Source organism: Eleginops maclovinus, chromosome 13 (genome assembly GCF_036324505.1).
Source record: "Eleginops maclovinus isolate JMC-PN-2008 ecotype Puerto Natales chromosome 13, JC_Emac_rtc_rv5, whole genome shotgun sequence".
Classification (NCBI taxonomy): domain Eukaryota; kingdom Metazoa; phylum Chordata; class Actinopteri; order Perciformes; family Eleginopidae; genus Eleginops; species Eleginops maclovinus.
This window is the reverse complement of record NC_086361.1, coordinates 5,667,494-5,693,336: the sequence shown is the minus strand read 5'-3', so window position 1 is coordinate 5,693,336 and position 25,843 is coordinate 5,667,494. Positions and strand designations below refer to the sequence as shown.

General features: G+C 39.6%; 1 protein-coding gene across 1 annotated transcript; it reads right to left on the bottom strand.

The window, feature by feature from the left end:
- Positions 1–13: 13 nt before the first annotated feature.
- lypla2 (lysophospholipase 2) lies at positions 14–23,719 on the bottom strand. Its single transcript, XM_063899078.1, has 10 exons — positions 23,639–23,719; positions 18,346–18,438; positions 7,203–7,234; positions 6,549–6,614; positions 6,250–6,297; positions 6,030–6,100; positions 5,057–5,130; positions 4,846–4,947; positions 4,167–4,337; positions 14–2,392 (listed from the first exon to the last, which is right to left on the bottom strand). The coding sequence occupies exons 2-10, from the start codon at positions 18,421–18,423 to the stop codon at positions 2,342–2,344; spliced, it is 693 nt and encodes a 230-aa protein (XP_063755148.1). The 5' UTR covers positions 18,424–18,438; positions 23,639–23,719; the 3' UTR covers positions 14–2,341.
- Positions 23,720–25,843: the final 2,124 nt, after the last annotated feature.

The window sequence follows — 25,843 nt, the reverse complement described above, 5'->3', positions numbered from 1 at the left end:
AACTCTTAAGAAATCATTTTTTTGTCATTTATTCCGCATACAGGTGTTTCGAAAAAAGAAAAGAAAAAACTTGAGACCACTCAGTCTCACCTAAACATGTTTATTTAATGCTTATATTTAAAAACAAACAAAGGATGAGATGACAACATGACAAAACGCAACAAAACACAAGTCCAATAAACAACAAAAAACAAAAAGTAAAATCCAATGACAACATACAACCCAGGAGAAAACACACAAGACCTTTTCGCAGAGGGGAAGTGTAAGAATTTAAAAAAAGTTGGTGTTAAAGAAAAGAAACTAAAGACAGACACGGAATGAAGGCAGGGCTGCATCAGATTCAGAGTTGTAGGAAAACATCAAAGGATTCGTGGAGGTAAGAGACATTCACTGATTCAACAACAACAATCAAACAGATGTCTTTCCTCCTTTTCTTTTTGTTAAGTCAGGGTAAAAAACAGCAACAAAGAACAAGTAATCATGAGGAGAGCAAAATAACCATTCACAAAGGAAAATGCAGAACACCTGATACATATACATATACATATATATATATATATATATATATATACATATACATATATATATATATGTTTAAGCACACACGATTCCTCAGTTACACTCCTATGTTCAAAGTTAACTGTTTTTCATTTTTAAAATCACCCTACAGTAGTATTGGAACAGCTTCTTGCCAAGTCTCCCGGTGTATAGCCATTTTATTTTTAAGAAGTTAACTTTAATAGGATTGGGATTAACTTTAAATCTGACCTTATATGGGATATTAGTGGGTTACAGTATGTTGCCGAAGCAGGGAGCGAGAAAGTTTATATTTTCTTACATTTTCTTGGGGGTGAATGGTGTACGGTTTAAAACTCTGGACTGCTATGGTGTTGTGGAAGAAGTTTTTTTAGTTAACAGGTTTTTCTGGAGTTTTAAACACAAAACAAACACTGAAAATCCACTGGGACTGATGAAGAGGAGGGTGGAAAATGCTGGAACAGGAACACTTGAATGGGGAGAATGTTTGAGGAAAAAGTGTGTGTGTTTTAGGGACAAGGAAACGAGTCATGGTGAGCAGTCTATGCCGGCCTGCAAACATCTGGGGGGCGGTTTTATTTCATGCAACTCATACCTACAATCTTATGTATTTTTTAAATCAACTGAGGCAATTTTACTAAAAGAATCACAGAAAGCAGAAATAGGTTAACATGCAGGTGTGGATGTTTTTGAAATAAACAGCAGTGTGGCAAAAGCATGGATTGATTGGTTTTATTTCAATTGGATTATTTCTTCATGTACTTCAAGATATTTTATTACACTCGTTTAAAAAAAGAAAGAAATGTAAAGCCCTCGTGTATGATTGTTAAAGATTAGTCAAGAGGGGCCTCCATAGGCAGTTAGTGATGCAAGTCTCGGACAGGCTGCGGTTTGGAATTTGTGTGGTGGGATGGAAACCAGATTCAGTGGGACAGTGGCATTGAGGCAAAGCCGCAGTTGGACAGAATTTCACGTGGATGAATTTATTTAATCTTGCCAAATTTAGTTGTGTAATTTAGCAAAGAAATGTAGGAGGGGACAGGAAAAAGCCTGTGCAGGATTTTATCAAACATTAAATGTGTTTTAGCTTTGTGTGTCTAGGCTCTGATTGTAGTATTTGACCATGCATTTACCACATTTCTTCTAGAAATTCAACCCCCCTTTTCCTAAACGTGTGCATTGGACAGATACTATTTTACATGTTCAATCTGATTGAACCAGAGAAATAAGGTCAATTCCTGACTAGGAGCAAATGTGTTACATCCCATTCCACGTGGAAATGATTGGGAAGTGAAATCCGGTCTGACTGCGCCTTTGAATGGTGGCTCACAGAATCATGTAGCTGTTAACCTGCTTATGTGACTCAATGTCTCAAAAATTGCAGCAACGAAAGAGTGAAAGCAAAAGTGGATGTGACAGCTGGAGGTTAAGATGAGGTAAAATGATATAGTGTGGAAGCCACTGACAGAAGTGGTTAAAATAAAACCAAAGGGAATGCATCATTTAGTTTAGTTTAGTATTCTCCCTCCGAAACGCTAAGACTTGTGAGTGTTAGCACTTCTTAATGTTAGAATAAATCAGTGCGGTTTCAGTTTGAGTGTCTGAAGGACTGCATTGGACCGAAGTATGTTATGTGTAGCAGTGTGGATCAAATCATTATCATTATTAAAGGTGTGTGTGCGGGTTTGTCATCTTGCTGATGTGTGTGGAAGAGGGGATGCTCATGGCTGTTTCCTGTGGGAGAATGGCGGATCAGGCGTGAGAGGTCAGTGTCTCAGAGGGTCACAGTGGGGGTGAGGTGAGGTCAGATTCGGGGCATATACTTCTCGATAAATTCCTTTACAGTCGCCATCTCCTGCAAGAGAAGAAATAATCAGATGATAATGTTACTGGACAAATTAAATGAACTTGAACCCTTTTTTAAGCTCAAAGCTTCTATTAAGGGGTTTGAATGATGCTTCAAAATAAATCAAAAATATGACATCATCATTGTGGTTGTAAAAATGATGATGTTTTGGGTTGCTGCTTGACTGCCAAGTTAATCAGAATAATTTGAAAAATCTGATCGGCTCATTCTATGAAAGTTGCGCATATTATAGAAATAAAACATAAACTAAGACTAAATATATTTTGTAGAAAAACTGATAAATAAAAAGATGCAAAAATAAGGGATATTTATGTAAACATACGTTGACTACACAAGCGTCCATTAAATCCATCATTCAGTGTTCTTGGGAGGCCGTCGTTTATATTTGTGATTACTTGCTGCTACTCCGTTAACTTCCAGAAACTAACTATGGCTCGCTCAACCTCTCTCTCGCTCTTACACATGCACACACGTATCCCCCACTCTCTCTCTTAAAGGGCTAGGCTGCCTTATGCTACTATTACAGTTTAAACAGTAAAACATCGGTATCGGCAAAATTGGTTATTCTTAACATCAGCCGACATTTTTTCAATCGGTGCATCCCTAGTACTTACCTACTTATTTTTCTTTATTCTTATTCTAGTATACCTAATGTGTGCTTTTCTTCTCTATCTTAATACGTTAGCTTATTCTATGTTATTGCAAGCCTTTCTTTTTTCTACCTGATATGCCACTTTTCTTTGTAACACTGTACATTTGCCTGCTGTGGGACTAATAAAGGATTCCTTCCTTATGCTTATAAGTTAATGTAATGTGCACATTCTACTTCAATGTATAACACGTACATTACAATATTTACAGTGATGTCATAGTATAAATAAGCTACCAAGAATGAATTGCAAAGTTTAAAAGGGTTTTGCTGCTGATGGAGTAGTAAGTCCAGCGCCAGTCTATTGACTCAGTGTACCCGATGCTCTTAGGGAGGAGTAGAAGAGGAAGACTTCCTGTGGGGTTCTATGGTGCATCTTAGTGAAGTAGGTCTTTCTTTCAAGGCTCTCTTTTTGTGCAGCAGGCTGGAGAGCATTTTTTGTATCTTCAGTGAAAACTTAGTTTTTTAAAGGCTAAACGTTAAACACTTTGTATAGCCATAAGCTGGATATTTGGTAAAAAAAAACTACCTTGTGAAATTTAGCTTTTCAAAGAATGTTCACTTTTGGATTTTACAACACTCTGGGGTTATTGGAAATGTTGGGATCACACCAGTAAAATAAATCCTACCAGCACTGGAATCTAATTGTACAAACATTGTCATAGTGAGACTGTAAGTGCAGCCTATCTTTAAGCCTATCTTCTGTGGAGAAATAAAAGCATTGCATAGGAATTAACAAAAAAAAAAAGGGTATTGACGAGAGACTTCAGAGAGAAAGGCCTAAAAAATATGCAAAGGTTGGGGGAATATTTCAGATTTCTGGATTTCTTTTCTTTCTGTTAAGACAATGTTTGGTGACCTGTAGGTGGAGCTCTATCAAAGCTTCTAAGGGCTTAACATGTTGGGTGAGAAATCTTGACATTATGTAAGGACACATCTGGCTAAAATATGCTGTAGTTTGACAAAAAGCTGAAGTTTACACTTTGTAGAAACCTGCTGAACATTGATCTTTTTCAACAAAAGGAAACATTAGAATGTACCAATGAAACAAATCTCATGATCTGATTGAGCTTCACACACGCAGAGAGAATCCACACACACGCAGTAGAGTACCTGAGAGCAGGAGCTGTGAGAGAGCCCTGGGTAGGTTTTGAAGGTGATCATCTGAGGGTTGACTATGGTTTTGAGTTTCTCTGCTGTCATGCCACCAAACTTCACTGGGATCATGCTGTCCATCTCACCGTGGCACTGCAGGATGGGGATGTTCTTGTTGCCGCTGGAAGCCTGCAGGACAAAGACAACACACTCAGCTTTCATCTACCTGTATTTCATGTAGTAGTAGTCCTTTTTTTCCCAAATATTTTCAGTGAATTGTATTGATTAACTAGCAGAACAAAGTACATATAAGAAATACATTTTAAGATAATATTAATTTATCCATTTTTTTATTTGTTACTAATTTGCTAAAAATGTCCTTTCACTTTTACTTTGGTTATATTGCTGTCAAAAACGAACCTATATTATACATATAATCAGTTTTATTTATCTACATCAACATCATTTTAAATACATAATTATAATTACAATTACAATTTATTGTTTTTATTTAGTAGAAATACAAACCCTAAGATTGGCACTCTTATTTGACTCAATGAGAATATTTGAAACACAAAAAACGCAATTCAATGCTGGGAAAATCAAATAAAGAAAACTATTCAACTTTTGAATGAGTTTGGATTATGGAGGCAGAGAACAATATAACCTCTCCACATTATTATATTAATAACTGTACCGATGGGAAACTCCTGTGGAGGGGCAGCCAGCAGCTGAGGGCCACGACGCCGGCCAGCTGATGCTGGCAGGTCAGGGCGGTGTACAGGGACAAGGCTCCACCCTGAGGAGGAGTGCAGAAAGCAGAGCATTATGAATCCACATTTCTTACTATACACTCAGAGATATTACTCTTGTGGAATACATCACAATGCTAAGATATGAAATCCAACCTGAGAGAAGCCACCGAGCATTATGCGGTGTGGGGGGATCCCATTTTTCACCTCATGTTCGATTATGGCCTTGACTAGAAGAAAGCAAGAACAAATATGTGTTAATCAATATGTGAAATAAAAATAAAACATAAAGCTTTTCAAGTGTACAGAAATATCAGTTCTGATTATTCCGGAAGAATATTTACAATACAGAAGTTTAGTGCTCACGGCAACGCGCTTATATCTTTTACTTCTCCTTTAGGCTGTGCTCTGGGCCTTTGTTTTTGGAACTGCTACAAAACAACATGAAAACATGATCATTTTATTGAAACATTGAAAGATGTTTGGTTTGCATTAGGAATTTCTTTCAATGAAACACTAGATTGTGCAATTTTTGGGCAGATCAAGCACTTTTTAGAAAGTATATATTTTTTTTTTGGGGGGGGGGGGTTTTTCAGGACAACCAATGCCTTTAATAGAGAGATAGATAAGGAAGGGGGAGACAGAGGGGATGACACGCAGCACATGATCCCAAGCCAGATTCGATCCCAGGTCCTCTGCTTGGGGACCAAACCCCAGTACATGGTCCGTCAGTTCTATCAACTGAGCTATACGACGTTCCTAGAAAGTATATTTGAATTCAACCATTCAATCTTAAAAAACCTATAGACTAAAATGTAGCATTTTCCTATCGCTCAAGACTTTGAGTGAACCCTTAATGTATAGTGCAGATTGCCCTTTGTCTTCATACTGTATTTAAGGTGTTGTTATTCTCTATGACCAGCAGGAGGTGACTCAGATCTTTAAAACATTTCTGATAGTTAGAAAATCAGGGTTGAAATCTAAAGGTCTGAATGAATTTGTTTTATATAAAGTGTTTACAGGTGACAGGTGTACTGTAGAGATGCGATGAAAACCTGTCAATCATGAAGAGGTGGACGCAATTTGTGTGTTATAATCAGATAACATCACAGTGCACACTTGAACTCACTGTTGTCTGCTGCCTTCTTGATTCCAGATTCATCCTCTGGGGAGTCAGGACTGAGACCCTTTAGATCAAACCTGCACACAGGAAGAGACGAGCGTTAAAGGGAACTCAAAAGATACAATCGCATTGTTGTCAATGGCGCTATGGGAGCCTATTGTGGTTTCCAGGGAAACAATAGCATCCAGTGTTGGGCTAAAAGGCTGTTTTCATCACGCCAACTCACCACGCTGGCATCATCGCATTCATGTTGAGAGTGACGGGAATCGGGGGCCTGTGAGGGGCAAACAGGGAGGGAGAAAGTGAAAACGAGCCGCTCAGATTAGAAAACCAGCTGCGGCTAAACGCAAGTGTATAGTTTGCACTCTGATGCGAAAATTGGCTTTAAAATAGAGCTAGAAATTGTGTTTTTGTTCACAGGCGTCTTCATTCCACACAACCATGCAAAGAAAAAGATGTAAGATTTTTCCAGCCCACAAAAAAAGAAGCAGAATAAGACAATCGGAGAAGAAATAAAAGACTTACGCGTGGGGGCAGATGAACTTGACGTGAGGCAGCTGGATCCCCGTCAAAGTGTCGGCCCACCCATGCCTAAAAGAATACAGAGAGAAAAGAACTCTTTGTTATTTTGCTGAAGCTGGATGAGACACAGATAGGCAGTGTATCAAAACCAGAATGTCTAACAACTTAGTACAACGCCATATATGGCCAACAAATAAAAAACACCTCATTTGCACTGGAGGTACAATTAAGCCCTTTAGAGGAAAACACCCACCAAACAGGATTTATTTTTTATCTCAATTGACACAATTTAACAAGTGACTCACCCAACATGGAGTGCTGGTTTGAGAGCCTTTTAAAGGGTTTATTCTTCTTTTTTTTGTCAGTGGTTTACTATCAAACTACATGATTGAGGGAATCAATTAAACTTATAACACCAAAAAAGACCACCATGTATTTTGGGCAGGTAGAATAACAATCAGGGGCCGGTTTAATACAAATAAACAAATAGACATTTTAATTCATCTGATCGACACAGCTATGTAGTTTGTGTCTGTCTTGTATAGGACACATTTGACATGAATTGAGATACAGTATTAAGATCACACCACAGACTTAATTTAGTCATCTAGTAATCTTTCATACTTGTGGCTGCATACATGAATAAACATCACTCACCCTGAATCTCCTAACCCATGAAGGAAGATCACCTGCAGCACAGAAAAAAGCTGTTGAGACCCTTTTCTTTACAATTTATAACTCCAAAATATATACAATATGCGCAAAGAAACAGGGAACAGCTTATTGAGAGTAGAGTTCAAGATCTTCTCAACAAGCTAAGTCCAACATTTTTCGACCAATGATAGCAATAAACAAACATGAAGTTAACAGAATAATTTATTGATAGAATGAAATGTTAAAGTGCCAATGTTTTTATCCTTTCTTACCAGATACTTGCTTTAGAAGTGTTGGAAAAGAGGATTTGCTTTGTCTTTCTAATCAGTTTTTATAATCTGTATTACTTTGGTGAACACCAGATTATGTTAAAAATCACGTCATGAAAAAATAAAAGTACATTCAAATTACCAGCCATTCCTGACAAAGTCACAAGGGTTGAAATCAGGGTGGGAATTTCACGACGGCCACGACGGCCATGACCCTGTGAAAAAATGTTCAATTTACGGCCAAGGTGGCCTTTGTTTCCCTGTCAAAGTTCCAGTGTAAACAACGATAGTGACGAGTGGTGGACTTTTATGGAATTACAGCCATCCTAGTGCGCGCAGTAGGCTAGTCCCGTGTCTGTGGATCAGAGCGATTGCTCTGCTGTGATTGTTCAAAATAGAACTTGCACATCTTCGCGAGCCGCGCAGGTGAAGTATCAACATCACATGAAAGAAGAACGTCAACCAGCCTCCTCACTCAGCCTCTCAAAACGGGAGCCAGACAAGCACAGGTAAGCAAGCGGGCCGAGCTGTTTTCATATGATTTAACTGAAGTATGTGGTAGTATTTGACAGGACATAACATTTACGTTGTTATAGAAAGTACTATTGATAGGTAATTAACATTGTATTAGCCTATTTAAAGTCGACTCGTTAACTTTACATTTATTTTGCGTCATGAAAACTAGCGACAGCTAGCTAGTTGGGATAGTGCTAATGTCTTCCCTTCCTCAGGGACAAGGGGTCGACATCTAGTTTTAGTAGTGTTGCTTCTACTAGCTAGCAGATAGCTGTCAGCTACTGTCAGCTTTGAATCTAGTATTTTTCTTGCTAAGCGGTTTTGATATAATACATGACTGACTTATGTGGTTTATGGCTGAACTTAACGTATACGTTTAAGAAACACTATTGCTATTCAGCCATTTTTAATCTTAAAACGACTGGTGTTGACGTTAGTGCTACACTTTTCTGTCATGTTGATTGACTAGCGGTAACTGGTGAGCTATCACTAGTTAGGATACGTCTCTCTTTGGAGGAAATAAAAAGGTTGGCACCTATTAGTTACTTGAACCTGTGAATTTAGCCCTTTCTCGCCAGTCCAAATACCCACAGTTGACCAAATAAATTTAATTGTAACTCACTATTGTCACTCCAATATCTGACACTCGCAAAATGCCAAGAGGGTTACCTTGGCTACTGCATCTGACAGCTGACTGACTCCTGCTGTAAAGTAAACAATAGTTGCGTTACCATCAAGCACGCAGATGCGCATTTTCTGTAGCCGAATTTTCACGAATGCAAGATAGAATATGTGAATGAGCTGGATGGAAACGCAACCAGTGTTGGGAAGTAACTGAATACATGTATTTGGGATTACGTGTTCAGAATACAAAAATTCAAACTCGGAAATAGCAGCTTGATTCATACTTGATAAAATGTAAAACAGCGCTGATGTAATCCAAGTATTTAGAATACGGTAATTAGATGGAGTAATGCAGCGTTTCTCAAAGTGTGGGGTGTGGAGGTACTGCAGGTGGGGCGCATGGAATCAGAAGAAAATTGCTCTTTTTTTTTTTGTCATTCCTTTCTGTTTTGCCGATAAAGCTCACTCACAATGGATTCCGTAATTGTCCTAAACATGTTAAAAGAACATTAGATAGGAAACCAGCAAAAAAAAAAAAAAAGCTTGCCTGGAACCATAGTGCGAATAATAGGCTAGACGTCGGCATGTTAATTGCGGCGGAATAATGACAACAGAACAACAGGGCAGCAGACGTGTGTAGGCTATATCGTTTAAGGTTCAAAATGGACAAGTTTTTACAAGGGCAACAAAAGTTGGCGATTCGGCGACAACAGAGAAAGAGAAGACAGACAGGCCAAACCAATCGAAATGCCAACCAAAGAGAAAGTATGATGAAGCGTATCTTGCTTTAGGATTCACTGTAGCTGAGGTGGGTGATGAGGAGCGACCCATGTGTGTTCTGTGTCTTCGACTGTCTGGCGGCAGACAGTATGAGGCCAAACAAATTGCGCAGACACTTGGAGACATCACACCCAACTCACGTTGATAAACCCATCATTGTTTTTCAACGAAAACTCACCGAATACCGTCAGCAGGAAAAGCGAATGGTGAAAGCTGCGTCAGTGAATAGTACAGCACAAATGGCATCATACAGAGTCACATATAGAGTCAGTGCAAAAAACCACACACGATAGCTGAGCAACTTATTCTCCCCGTTGCTGTTGACATGGTGTCAATTATGCTTGATGAGACAAGCGCTGCAAAACTAAAAACAATCCCCCTGTCAAACGACACAGTTGCTAGACGAATTTGCGACATTTCCAATGACATTGAAGCACAACTCACTGAAAAACTGAAAGAAAATCGTTTTGCAATACAAGTGGACGAAGCCACAGACAGCAGTAAAAAATGTTTGTTCATTTCATATGTCCGCTTTGTAAATTCAGAGTCACTGTCACTAAATGAGGATTTGCTCTTTTGCAAATCTGTGCAAACAAGAGCCACGGCTGAGGAGCTCTTCAAGATTATGGACAGCTACTTCACAGAACATGAGCTGAAATGGGGAAATTGTGTGGGGTTTTGCTCAGATGGTGCACAGACCATGGCAGGAAAAAGGAAAGGATTGCAGGCATTAATCGAGAGGGCCGCACCATATGCGCAGTGGACGCACTGCATCATCCATCGGGAAGCGCTGGCTTTCAGACAGCTCAGACCGAACTTAACGACGTTTTGACAGCAGTTGTGGAAGCGGTCAATTTTGAAGAGTTTATCGCCGGCCACTAGAGGGCAGTGTCACTGCTGTCACTGCCCGGTTATGCCGTGCTCTGACCCGGTAGTGCCGAGCGGCCATTTTAGTTCAAACATTGTTCATTCACTCCGCCTGGAGTTGATACGTTCGTCCACTCATTCATGTAAGACTGTTTCCACTATTATATTATACTATATATTATACTATATATATATATTATACTGTTATACTACTATACTCTGTTTCGTGGTATATATTTGTGTTGATTGAATTGCATGGATGTAATACTTTGTCAGCTTATCTTGCTGCATTACTCTGTCTCAGGGTGTCGTCATCCTTGTCAATAAATTACCGAAACTGACATTGAGGAGTGTATTTCTTCATGACGACACCATGGTCGTTGTTGGATGCCCTGTCCCCGGCTGCGAGTTCAAATCCGATGACTTGTCTGAAGCACTCGTCATTGCTATATTGACGATTCATGGATGTAGCCACCAGCACGCAGCGCCTGTCATGGCCGCGCCAGCCCAGGCCCCAGCCCCTCATGGCCCGAGACTCGATCGGCCCAAAGTTGATGTGGGCGTGTCAATAGAGGAATGGAACGTGTTCATCCGCCGTTGGAACGTATTCCGCGCTGGCTCAGGCATAGGGGACGCACAGGCCCCCTTCCAGCTGTTTCAGTGCGCTGGGCCTGTACTTGGAGACAGCCTGTTGAAAGCCGTCCCCGACGCCCCTTCCGGACCCTTGCCAGACCTGATCACCGTCATGCGTTCCCTAGCTGTCATCCCAGTTGCTACATGCGTCCTGCGCACCGAACTACTTCAGTTACGCCAGGAACGCGACGAGGCATTCCGCGCATTCGCTGCCAGAGTGCGGGGTAAAGCAGAGACATGCGCATATAATGCGGTATGCGAGTGTGGTAAGGACGTGGACTACACCGACCACATTATCCGCGATGTGCTGCTCAATGGCATCTATGACTCGGACATACGCCGCGAGACGCTGGGGACAACTGACGTCCTGGTCAAGCCAGTTAACGACGTGATTGCACTCGTTGAGAACAAAGAGATGGCCCGTAACGCTCTCCCGTCGTCCTCCCTATCAGCCATGTCGTCATTCCGGCGCCTGAAGACGACTCCACAGGCGAGCCCCGCCCCGAGCCCAGCGGACGGGGCTAAACGTGCCTCGTGCCCGGAATGTAAGAGCGTCTTTAACGTCTTCACGGAGGGGCCTCGCGGGTGGAATCCTAAGCCTCACCAGGTGTGCATCGGCTGCTACAGGGCCCGCCGACGACAGAGGCGTCACCAGCCGTCATCCGACAGTCAACAGGCCGCCATGGGGTCGGAGCTGGTATCCCAGGTCTTGTCGGTGCAAGCTGGAGCCTGCCCTGGCAGACGTCGTGGGAGCCTTCGCCGACGCCGCGCCCTTACGTCGCACGGCTGTGTCGACAGGCCTGCACCTATCAGACTCGAGCACCACATCTTCTCCAAGGGCGAATGGAGGCGAGCCAGGCTGAGAGACCACCCCCGGGCATTAATCACCATCTCGATGGACATGCCAGTCGGGCTGAGGGATGGCACCAGCAACCGGGGCTCGGCCGTCGCAGACACTGGCGCGCAGTCGGACCTTTGGTCTCTGGAGGAGTTCCTGGGTTCCGTGCGGTTTCGCGCGGGACGGCCTGCGACCCGTCCTCAGCCTGTCGGCAGCCAACCGCTCCCCTCTAGCCATCGAGGGAGCGTTCTTCGCTAGGCTCTCGACGACCTGCAGCGGGGGGCGTACTACATCCTGCCGTTCCATGGTATACGTGAGCAGCTCAGTCCGGGCCATGTACCTCTCCTACGAGTCGTTGCTCAACCTCGGCCTCTTGCCCATTAACTTCCCGTCGGACGACGTTGCAGGGGGGCCCAAGGACAGGCGTAGCCCTGACACGGCTGACACGCCAGTCCAGCCCCTGTCCATCAATGCGACGAGGTCAACCAACGGCGGCTGCGTGGGGCCAAGTGACCCCCGGGACGCCCAGTGCTCATGTCCTCAGCGCACTGTCCCCCCGGCGCGCCCCGCAGTACTGCCGTTCCTTTGTACATGTTTTGGTATGTATTTTTTTTCTTTTCAGAATTGTAGAGCCAGACACCTGTGATGCTCAGGGGATTTTGAAGGCTGTTGCGCAAAGGTGTGAGGAGAACCAGCTGAACCTCAGCAACTGTTTGACTGCAGCAGCAGCTGATGGCGCTAGTGTAAATTTTGGAAAAACCACCGGTGTCCTGACAAGACTCCAGCAGCAGTCGGCCCCCTGGATGATCAAGGTTCACTGCATTGCTCACAGGCTTGAGCTGTGTCTGAAGGATGCTTTTAAGGAAACACACTTTACCCAGTTGTGTTCAAATAAGCATACATTAGAGGATTTTTTGTGTGTTTGTGCAGCAATGTTTTGTTTTGTTTTTAAATTTTAACCATATAAAATCAGTGGCTTTGCACAAACAAGACACTAATGCATGTAGATCATTTGGAGTTTTAATATATGAACACACTCAATTGAACAAAATCCAAAAGAATTTCTTTAAAAAAAGGAAAAACCTTCATCTTACGGTGTTGACACACAACTGACGGTGTTGACAAACTAATGGAAAATTAAACTTATTAAAGATATTTCTCTACTTTTGACATGAAAAAGGTAGAGAGTATCGAGGGAAAGAATGTCAAGCTTAAGAACACCTGGTGACAGGATATTTAAGGCACACATGAAAAGGTCAAAATGTTCCTGGTCTCAAAAGAGAAAACAAATGTAGACCATCTGGAGGTCCTCTATAGGTGATCTATACAGTATTTTAACTAAACTGTATATCTAACTGAACTGAGGACACAATAAGCTGAGGACTAACTTAGAAAGCTATTTAATAGTGTTAATTGTGTAAAAAGTGTAACAGGATCCATAATCCTCGCCATGTGTTTCCTGACTCCTTCCAACTGCTCACTGAAAGAAAAGTGAGCAGTTGCACTCATGAGGTTAGTGTTTCTGTAAATCTCAATTGGTTGAAATATCTGTTATAATCCAGCTATGCTCTAACACAGGGGTTCAGACAGATAAATCATCTTCTTTTTTCCAAAGGGCCTCAGGCAGGTAAGTTCTATTGCTTCAATTTCTCTCGACACGTAAGTAAATAAATAATTGCATCTATTTTATCTTATGTAGATATTTATATAATTGGTTGTCTAACCTGCAGGACTTGGGCATTGGACAAGAGGTGTTGAACATGTCTGTGCTCTATGAAATCCATAACATCAGGGGTTATGGCATAGAGTTCCCTAGTCCGACTTGCTTGGAGAGGACATGCTGTCCCTGTCAGTTTCAGAAGGACATCTTTCAGTGGACAGAAACAGACATCCCTTCTCCCATGTTTTGGGTGAAAATTGGCAGTAGGACCACAGGGATGTAAAAACTCGACTTTGATATCTTGGTGCTCTATATCTACATCAATGGACTTTCCTAACCACCAGTGATCATCATACACCACTGCAAGCCAATCTCCTGTCTCAATACTGTTGATAGTTATATCCACTATAACACCCTCTGGACCGTTCAATGGCTCCTCTTCCATTTCTTCCACCATAGCCTCCATTTCATCTACCGAATCTCCTCCTTCTCCCATCTCTTTTTCCATCTCCACCATCAACATGGTCAATGGACGTCTCTTCCTGGCCCTTGCATCAGTCTGTTGCTCCTCCGAGCAGCAGCCAGAGCTGTATGCTTGGTTTTGCACCGTAAGCAATTGCGAAGAAGGCAGGCCTCATTTGCTGGAGTGCAACAAACTAAGTGAAAACTATCCTCCAGTTTGGTTGATTTTAGTACACCCGATGACCTTAGAACCTGAAGCATCAAGTCTGCATTTTCATGATGACGACACAGACAAGTACTTCTGTCAGATGCCTTCGGTGCTGTAACATAGTAGGGCCGCAGAGCACAGAAGGAGGAGTAACTCAGCTTCACGCTCGGGTTCTTCTTGAGAAAGTCACTATGGAGGTTCAGCATTGAGTCCGTTAAAATCATCCGTTGATGTTTCATCTTGTTCCTTGTGATGGTGTCTGTCTTATCAGTTGTCATGCGAGATGAGTTTACAATGAACTCCTTAACAGTATGGCTGACACGTTGGAGATATGTTGCTGCCTTCTTTGTTGTCTGTTTTTTGTCATTCATTAACTTGTAGCTAACACCAAACTGGCGAACCCTACGAAGAAGCCGATACTTCTTTAAAACCTTGCCTGATAATGCCAGTTGTGGGTGACCAGATTTAGCAATGGCACGTCTCCGTGCCACAGGCGTTGTTTTATTATTTTCAGCTCTCGGCAGAGAACATTGTGGAAAAGAAGTGATTTCCTAATGTTAGGGTTCCTAAGTTGGCTTCCTGCTATCATCCTGTCTGTTGCTGTTCGTGGAGAATCTACTATCAATTTATCACTTCGTTTGTCATTTGATTTGTCAATTTGAGCCTTTTTCTTTACCCGCCATTTCTGTTTTTTTAGCCTGTTTCTGTCTTTTGTCAATTTCCCAATCTTTTCTTTCAATGCTTTCACCTCCCTCGAGTGCCGTTTTCTGGTTTTTCTCCTCTCCCTCATGGCTGCAACAGTATGCCTGCTGGTAGTTGGCTCCTCATTCTGCTCTGGACTATCTGGTGGGGTATCTATTTCCTGCATAGCTCTGGACCCCCTAGACTTTCTCTGTGCTTTCCTCCAATATTTTCTGCGATGACGCTTTTCTCTTGGTCCTAATTGTCCTACTTGTTTGACAGTTTTCTTTAGGACCCTCTCTTTCCACCTTTCCTATATTCTCCCTTCTGCTCTCTGGGTTGCTGTTTAACCTTTCTCTCCTTTTTCTCTGGTATTCTCTGTTTCTTTTCCTTTGATCTTCAACTGATAGTTTTTTTTCTAGCCATGTTTGCCTACGGTACAGATAAAAGCATGCATTTTAGCTGCAATTTGGCATTTTAGATATTTTCAGTCAATTAACATGTAGTTATTAGATCATAATCAAGTTATGCAGTTATTTTGCATTACTTTAGTATAAGGATTATTTGAATAACTTGAGTATTTAGAGCACTTTTCAACTCCGTCAGCTTACATGTCAACACCGTCAGACAAAATATCTGAAGGAGTTGACGCCTGATGGAGTTGACGAAACTACCATGTTTTTTCAATCTAATCATGTCTAGTACATGGTAGCCATTTTGATTTCCCTCAGTTGCCGACTGCCACTACAAACTAAACAAAAATACTAACTTCTATTTCAAAATTCTTGATTGAAATAGTCCCTAATTTGAAGACAGTGTTGACACATAAAAGCTGTGACCACAGGGATTTCAACTTGTTTTCTGAATATTTAACAAAAATGTTAAACTTACGGGACCATGTGGTGTACTGCTGCATCCATCAAGAGAAAGAAGTCAAAAAGGGGGTCCTCAGGGTTATAACTGACCAAGATATGCCTGATTTATTTCAAATTTGAAAAAAGTCTGATGGAGTTGACATGAAGTGAGGCCACTACTTTGAAAGGCTGTTGTTAATGGATAAAATAATGCAATGTTCACTTTAAGCATTTTGTGATCTCTTATTAAGCCTTCCAATTAACTTCAAATACATTTTTGCCATTTTTAACACTTATTTTTGCAGTTTGATACTGTGACCTCTAACGGAGGACAAGTTCATTTGCATGGACTTTCATTGTACAGTGCCGGTATTTTATGAATTATTATGAAATAATATAAATACATACAAAACTAAGTGTGTAAACACTCACAGATCTTTCATATCCAACGTTTAAAGCCTTTTTAAATGAAATAATTTATTGATTTTTAAGGAAAATTGCAACATTTAGACGGGAGACATGTTTTCTCCCTAATTTCAAGAATCAGTGATTGAAGTTCTCTCTCACTCTCACCCACTCTCTCACTCACTCAATGTTTTTAAATTAAAACAAATGTTTTAATACATAATTAATGTTTCTTGGTGAATGAGAATGTTAAGGTATTTATCTGAAAGGTAAACCAGCGTAATTTAACCAAACGGCCTTTGTGCCCTTAAAAAAAATGTGAACGGGAAGGCCAAATGGCCTTGCCCCTAAAATGATGAAATTCCAAGCCTGGTTGAAATGATCAACTTCTTACAAACCCTCCAGATACAAAGATACTGAGAAGTTTCTGATCGGGATTTTTCACATCTGACACATTAATTGCTGGAGGGAAAACCCAAAATAATCTGTCTTTGAACTTCACATTACATCTATCCTGTAGTCCACAATGTATGACTGGTAAGAGTGCGTACTTGTTCCAAAGAAACAGAGAAAATCAGGTGCCAATCTGGAATTCTTGCCAAGATATGGCCTCACTGCCAGTATTCACCCCCACCCCCAGAGAAAAACCATGAAAGGGAATAACAACAATTAAGAAATGTGGCTATTCCCTGCTCGCTGGCTGGAAATCAGAGACTCAGCTGTCTTTGCGCAGATCAAAACACATTTCTTCCATGTAGGATTGGAGGGGAGTGCGGCTTTGATTGTGGCGTTCAACAAACCCCCGCTCAGATCCTTTTTACACTCCGATCCAGCTGAGTATCTGAATATGTGCTCCCTGTACTGTACCTGTTACACCTCCTGCTACAGGTGTTGTATCTAGTAAGCTAGTGTCTACGTTTCAGGTGGGATTACCCAGTACAGCCCGCGGGGTTAAGATTGAGTAACAGAACTATATGAAAGCTTATCAGACCTTCAACAATGCACTGTCGTTTATGACACTATCAGTGCTAGCTAATAGAAGTGCATGGTTACATAGTGATGTCACTATGAAACTGAAGAAAACAAAGGAGTCAAATGGAGGCGTTTCAGGCAACGGGGTAGTGTGTGGGAGGAAAACTCCCTCTGGAGGGAACGCAGGGATTTTAGCCTTTGCAGACCATTTACATGCAAAAGGACCTATATACAGTACTGTAACACACTACAGGAAAGGGAAAGCATAATAGTGCCCCTTTAATGTGTTATTTTCAAACCAAGGGTGGTCTTATTACACGAGGGTAAAAACTCGGACATTTTCAAATACTTAAATAATACAAAACCCTTTTATTCATCAAACAGAAAAACAATTCTCAGAGGTCAATTGATTTTAAACCTGAATTAAAGAAAATACTTAAAGTGTCAGGAACAACCTGAAGAAAGTATTTGACAATGATCTAACTAGAAGTTTTGTTGCCGGTTGTCATTATTTAAAGTTGATCACAATTTATGCGCTATGCACCTGATTTGAGAATTCACAACTGCAGTGTAATGCTTATCATACCCAAGGAAACTATTTCAATCAAAGTGTATAGACTAAACATGTCAAGTCATGTCAGTATGTGAATATAAAAAAGAAAAGCAAAACAACTTATGAGCTAATAAAAGGAGTGATGGAAATCTCTGCTTTTGCTTAAAATAAGTTGAAGCTTAATACCAAGTCCTACTGACAATGTCAAACAAATGTTCAAATATTCCTCAAATCCTTTTTCATGAATGAGTTTGACATTAAATACTATTCCGTTTTCATTTATTGCCTCAGAATAACAATATATTTCCATTTAGGAATGCCCCTCATTTATATTTTTACTTTAGACTCAATGTTATTATTCTCAAGCGCTTTCCAATAGGCTTTAATGTTTATATATAATTATTTTATTCAATATATTTCTATTTTTTATTATTCTATTTCAGATTTTTTTTATTGTCTTTGTTTTTCCGTTTAACTTTATTTTCCAATTTGTTTATTGTGTATTTTGATGTCAAATGAGGCAATCGATAACACTAATCTTAAAGGCAAATAAAGGGATATTACAGCTTAAATCCACATCTGGATATATGAGAGAAGGCTCATCTTGCCTCCGAAATGTTCTACCCAGAGAATTGGTGGCCAAAAGTATAGAAGAATGGATGTAAAAGTACTTTGGTTTTAATAGACTGTCTGATGTAGTTTAAATGGAGCAGGATGAGTACTGGAGGTCACATAGACATCTCCTCTCTACCTGCTCTCAACTGCTTAGTGTACTGTAAGATGCTCTGAGTATTAATACGAGAGGTTTTCCGGTTTCCACTCACCGCCGCAGTCTCCTTTTCCATCCCAGACACTGTCACAGCCTCGGCGAGCAGCGGCACAGACATGTTGTTGCCACACATACACTGTGAGAGGTACTGCAGGCAGAAGAGAGGACAGAAAAAGAAAAAGGGTCAGCTCAGTGTGGACACATTAAAAAGATGGTGTCATGTGCATTGGGACTAAACAAAGAGCTTTCTTTAACTCATACATTTCAGAGCAAATTGTCACATAATTCAAGAGCCTACTGCACATATTAAACGTAAGACTATTCACATGACAGATATTAAAGACTCTACTTACAGTTCAAACTATACATCTTTTATTCATGTGGTTTAGAGATTAGTTAGACCCTTATCTACAGGAACATTAACTGGAAATGATTTTAATATTACAAATATATTATTTAAGCTAATCCCCACTCAACACTTCTTCTAATGAATCAGCCCTGGGAACTTGATCCATCCGAGTACACATATTAACAACATTTTTCTTCGCTGTGTTTTTAATCTGCAAGACAAGTGATGTGCAACTTCAATGAGTCAGACAAGGACATGCATTTTAATTTGATCCTCATAGTCTTTTACTTTCAGTTAAATATATTCACTTAAGTCGTTGTTATCATTGAAATAATGTAGAGATTATTTTCAAAATTGTTCCTTCAGTCTGTTAAATGTCAAAATATAGTTGAATTGGTGCCAAGTAGAACTTCTGGAAGCCTACAGTGATGTCTCCAGTTAATTTGTGTTGTCCGACAACATCACGAACAAAAAAAATATACAATCACATTAATGAATAAGAGATAATCTGCAAAGCTGTATACGCCCAAAAATAAATCGCAATACAGTAATGCCAAACTAGGTTAGAGGTTTACTTAGAAACTGTCTCACTATCAGGTAATAAATCCACCTAAAAACACTGGCAAATAGTCCAAAAAGTGACATCTAATTTCATCTAAAGTCTAAAAAAACTAATATGGGTGATCTGTGTAATGCAAATGGTAAAAGTATTAGTTCTACAAAATAATATCTGTATCAGTGCTGCTTAATGGGTCAAGTTTTCTTTTTACACACATTTTCGGTCCATCAATTACTGAAGCTCTTTTTACCTTTATAATGGAAATCATGTTAAATTAGTTTATAATGTACATTTAGAACGATGATAATAACCATATATAGAATGTAGAAGCACAAAACCGGGTTTACAACTACATGACTTGTTCACAAAAAGCCAAGCAGTAAATGTGTTGATAACCAGGATGTTTAAACTATGAAACAAGAGGAGCTTATTCAAAACAGGTTATTTGCAGAGTGAGTAATGGGCAGTGTGGTGTACAGTTGTATGGTCATGTAATTTTAGACCACTCATTTTCTCTTTACATCTGCAGACACAATGACCAGCTCACAGTCAGTTACAACTCCAGCTGGTCATCAATGCAGCCATTCAGTGTGCAGAGAGAAACAACAAAGTGCCACACACACACACACACACACACACACACACACACACACACACACACACACACACACACACACACACACACACACACACACACACACACACACACACACACACACACACACACACACACACACACACACACACACACACACACACACACACACACACACACACACGTCATGAGGTGTGTCTGTTTGTCAGCCGGTGGTGAGACTCATTAACTAAATGAAACGCAGCCCCTCCCCTCTACTGTACTCTGCAGACATTCATCCCTGCGCTGTGAGTAAGCTATCGATAAAAAGCATGTGATCAGGTGGTTGCGTTACAGTAAAGTGCAATAAAACCTCCTCATGATGCCCTTCACTTTGTGTTAATGTGGGAAAAAATGAGGAGAGACAGACAGCCGGTCAGACGCCATAGTGCCGGGTTAGAAAATAGGTGATGGGGAGACGTTGAAATGTCTAGACACAGAAGTTAATGTGTAAACCTTGAGCAGGTTTACACTCTACGGGTGTTAAAATTCCTCCGCTGCTACGGCCGAGCAGCTAAATGCTGCTTAGTCTAGCCCGTGTGGACTTTGTGTTTGCTCTTTGGCACGTGACAATTTATCATCTGAAGGTCATATTCTAAGCTAAGACCTGTGGAAGTGGACGGGGAATTAGTGATTTAGAGTAGGCAAAGGGCGGTGGTTAATGCCCTGCATCCTGACCCTTGATAAATGAGTAATAGTTTAATAATAACGGGGCAGAATGAAGCAACAGGAAACAGTCTTTCAGAACTGTACAAATCTCTACTGTGAAGCTTCAAGGACATCTTCCACATGCACAATTACATATTACATTTACTCGAGTTAGTTTAAAGGGACATTTTGACCAATTGCAGCCAGCACTGAGTCAGTGCCGTGTGTGTAGAAGGACGGCCTCTATGTTGCACGCATCAGGAGCCTGACAACAAAAGCCCGCCGCGTGAGGTGAAGAGAGGGTGGGCGTGAGTGTCACACTGTGATTATAAAATAAAATATGCCTTTAAGTACTTGAGTATTTCTATTATATGCTTCGCTTTATTTTGACCACATTGACGGCACTATTAATTACAATATAATTTGCTATATTCGAGAGGATTAAACAGCTTTTTAATGATAATTGTTAAATATATTAAATGGAGAATTGTTTTATTATTTAAGATGATCTGTACCAAACAAGCGTTTCTTATTTAGTCTAGAATACCATTTGTAGACCTGGACTTCTGTGCAGTCCCATAATATTTCATATATTTCTCAGTTATTTTCGCCTTTACCAAGTATTGCAATAACTTCATTTTTATGTAAAATAGGTATTTGAGAAATGATGGAATTGGTACTTACTCAAGTAAAAGATGTGATTAATTCTAACTCAACTAAAAGCTTAGACACATAGAATATCTGTGGGGTTAACATGTGCTTCACAAGTTGATCATTATTTCCAATTTCTAAAGTGAGGGTTGAAATAAATGCAATTTAGCTGCCATTTGGCCCTGGACAGGAACAAACAGAGCCACTTAGATAATATAATAGCACACCACAAGAGGAGTGAAAGACAGAAAGATGGAGGAAGAGGAGGAGGGGTGCAGGAACATTGGACAATCTGTTGGTAGAAGCTCTCTAAACATGCCAGCACATGCAAAGAGGCGATTCATCACTTTTATTCCCTTTTTGCCCCCTCCACCTGTTATTGTTTAGCAGGTTCACAGTGACCCGTAACCCAGAGTACCAGCACAAATAACCATGTGGGTTTTCAATGCACGCTCTAAGAAACAATGGCTCGCTTTCTATGCTACTAGAGGATGCTGCTGGTTAAAAATAGTGTCACGCTGTGTACCAGCATCTTGTCCAATTCATGTTGGGTGTTGAAAAGAAACAGGATGTGTAGCACAAAGTAGATCTAATCTGACCAACTATAAATGTACATGCCAGAGAAGCTTATTTACTGTAGGGCGTGCTTCACGGATTAGTCGTGAAGCATGTTGCTAATTTGATGATTCAACTTCTCATGTTAACAGCTAAAATAGAGCTAATTCATTTGTGTTTGCAAATAATTTATTGGTGTAGTTATAACAGCATTAAAAAAGTTCTCCGATCCCATAGTAAGATCTCCATCTGACTTGTTTTGTGCAAATAAATCTCAAATTAGCAAATACTGAATATGAACAGAAAATCATTCCATTACACTTACACAATTATCAAATTATTAAATGTTTATCAAAACTGTTGCCGTTAATTCTCTGTTTGTCAACTTATCACTTCAGCTCTGAATTGGTTATTCATTTATCAAACAATATTAGTATTGTATATCTACTGCAGCACTGAAATGCCCATTCATTTCTGTTACAGGTTGAATTAAGAGATAAAGCTGATTGATCCAAAGAGTAGAGCGATAACCAGTCAATAAACAATCACCAACTATTTAGACGATTGATAAATTAAAAGTGACTTGAGGCTTCTCTCTATTTTTTATACATTATGAGGATATCTTTGGTTTTTGTACTGAACAATAAGACATTTAATGAAATCACCTTGGACTTTGAGAAAATGGGAAGAGCATTTTTTTTAAGAATAGTGAAAATATTATCTAATAAATGTGGATCTTATTAAATGTAGGTGTTCACTCATTTCATCTTACAATTTATTTATCTAAATAGTTATCACTATAGTAAACAGTATTTCATTTAATCTCACTAATTAATCTTTTTTTAATTATTTGTTTGAATGGTTTTATGTCTTCTATAACTATGTTGCATTGTTGGAAGAGCTCAGGACTTAACATTTTCTTTGCCATTTCTAAACTGTAGCTAGTGCCATTAAAACCTTGTGGTATCATGGAATATTGATGTGTTTTATATTAAATATTGTGCTGTAGTCAAGTGATACTTATTTTATTAGGATAAGGAAATATTGTCACATGACTGATACTTTTAGGTGACACACACACCGAGATAGGAAAGAAAGAAGCCTCGTGTGTTGCAGCATACAACTTAAAGCACATCACGAGTCGCCATCCTGCATGACTCCAATTACATTTAAATTAAACACACACACATAAACAAAGTCGTGCAGCAGTTTGGTTGCGTGAGGTCGTCCACACGCAAACACCCGCTGCTGCATTCTCACAGCTCTTTGCTCAATGGCTTCGGATGGGTGGCAAACAACAGGATAATATGCGGCAATGAGTGACAGGCACCCCCCTCCTTCCTCCTACTTTCATACACACCATCACCAGCTTTCCGCCTGCTGCTGCTTGAGGTTAATAGCTCGACTACTAGCAGATTTAAAAACCGCAGTCAAGAGAGCAAAGTGAAAGCAGAAGGATTAATCGGTTATATAATAAAATAAAAGCTTTAGTTGGAGCAGAGGGAGCGGGTGGTTTGGGTGTCGAATAAGAAGGAGACAATGAATGGTTATTCGACCCATCACCGTCCTCAGTAGTGATGGCATTCAGCACTGCAAAGCCTCTCCTGCCCCAAAAAACACTACTCCCATCGCTCGGCTTTAATCTGTATTTATAGCTGGCCAAAAAGCGCGCACATACACACACCATGCGCGCGAGCACTCACTGCACAATAACCGGGGCTAACTGTAGTAGAGCTGCTAGCTAACATCAATGTATTGTCTCCTGCCGGTGTCCCTCTCTTCTTCTACCTCTCGCTAACGTTGTGAATCAAATTCGGACCTCAAACACAGGTAGTTTTTAGAAGTCATCTTAAGCAACAAAATACTCCAATAAAAATCAAATTAGAACTGGATAAAGTGGATAAAAATTAACACCCAAGGCCCGCTAGCTAAAACAAATGCATTACACTTACCGCTTTGCTGTCCCAGTTCGCGACGGAACGGAACTTCCGGTACTGGCCGCACACAAGCAGGGGGTGGGGCCAGAACGTCACCGCATTGCAACCGGATTGCAACGCCCTACTGTAGATACCATTATAGTCTTTTTAATGGTTTTTATAATGAACTTCGTTTGTATTATAATCCCTGAAATATATATGTTTAAAATCTGCAAATCAACTATTCAAAATATAAATCAGACACTATTGAGAAAAACATTGATTAAATAATATTACTGCATTGAAAGCAGCGGCACTCTATTGAGCCCCTTCACATTTTTTCATATTTGTATCGATATATAATTTAAAAAACCTCTATTTCATGATTAATATAATCATCATGGTTGTGGAAACATGGATTTGATCAAGGTCAGAAATGAAAGGCTTTTATTTGTTCCGATTATTAATGATTTGATTGAAAAAATGTAGAATGTGTAAAATGGCAAGAAATGTTTGTGGTTTGTACGTTGTTTCTTATTGTTTGGATTTCCCTGCTCCTCTTTGTGCTTTATTTTTGCTTCAAATCTATTTCTAATTTCAAGAAAGTTAGTATATCATTCTGCTGTACATTATCTTCAAAGTATATACAGATTTGTATTTCCAACAGTAATGGAGGTGACATTATGAAAATTGCCCTGCATGATGCACATATGTTGCGTATGAAATATGACACTATATGAGAAGCATGCTCCATAAATAAATTAATATGTTCCTTTTCATTTGTTAAGAACATTTTAAGAACACTTAAATATTTGTACTTTAGCACACCCCTGGACATATGGAATAGCCATAGATCAAATTAGAGTAAAATGGGCGATTTAAATAAAATATTTAGAATTAAGTTCAAGCATCAAAAAGAAAACTTCAATGAGGATTAATCGATTTGGTCACTGAAATTTTAAATTAAATCAATATGAATACATTTGTATGTCACCTTTTTTAAGTAGACACACCTTTTTTTAAACCCTTGTCATGTTTTTTGTTGTTGTGATTTTTAAAACATTTAAAACATCTATTAATAAATAAGAATTAAATAATATATAAATCAGTGATTAAATAATTTTACTCTATTTTCTTTAAATAAAATATAGAACTCAAAGATCCTATTTTCTAATATTGGTCTTTTCTAACACTGATCATACAATTTGCCATAAATGCACTCAACCTGCTGCTGACTGTATGATGACACACCGCATTACTAACAATGAAATCACTTAAAATAACACAACATAACCCCTTGCTGGAAAAACAAAGGATAAAAGTGTGTAGGTGATAAGATTGTTAATGTTATTAATGTGGCATGTTTGTACTAAAGTGAATCACAGCTCAGACCTTTACCGCAGGAAGCCTTGGATTTGGTCCAGGCCTACTTAATTAACTGTGTCAACGCTCCATGCAGCTGCTGGGAATTCATCTCATCACAGAGATAAAAACCAAGGAAAGACAAACACAGAATTTTGGATTATGGAAGCAAACCCATTTACTGTATGATCTAATCACATAACAAACGGTTAGCTGGCCGATAATATCGGGCAAGTACTTAGTGGATGTGTTTGCCTCACCAGAAGTGGGGGAAGTACTCAGATCTTTTACCAGTCAAAATTAAAAAAAATACTTGTAATTGTCCTGCATTGAAAGTAAAAGCATCAATGTATTAAAAAAGTACCAAAAGTAAAAGCACTCATTATGTAGAAAGGTCCACTTCAAAATCATGTATATTAACTTATTGGTTTATTCTTTTTTTATGCATTAATTTGTCCATCTTTTTATCCTGTAGCTGGTAAAGGTGGAGATAATTTCGATAACTGTATATACTACTCGGGAGTCTCATCTATGATTATAGATGAGACTTTATTAGTTAATTAATATTTTGTGTTTAAAGCAACTAAAGCTTACAAAAAATGAAGTGCAAGGTAATATTGGAAATGTAATAGAGTAAAATTCCAAAGTGGCATTAAATGAAAATACGTTAAGTACAATACATAAATGTATTTTTTATGTACCTGCTTGTGGATCCAGAGTGGCTAAGAAAATCTGACTGTTACCACTGTTTTCTATGTCCTGCAGATGTTTGAAATACATTTCTTTACATGTTTACTTCTTCCTGTGTATAGCTAATCATGAATCCAGCATATTAACATAGCAACCAATGTTTTTCACAAATCAAAAAAAGACTATCAC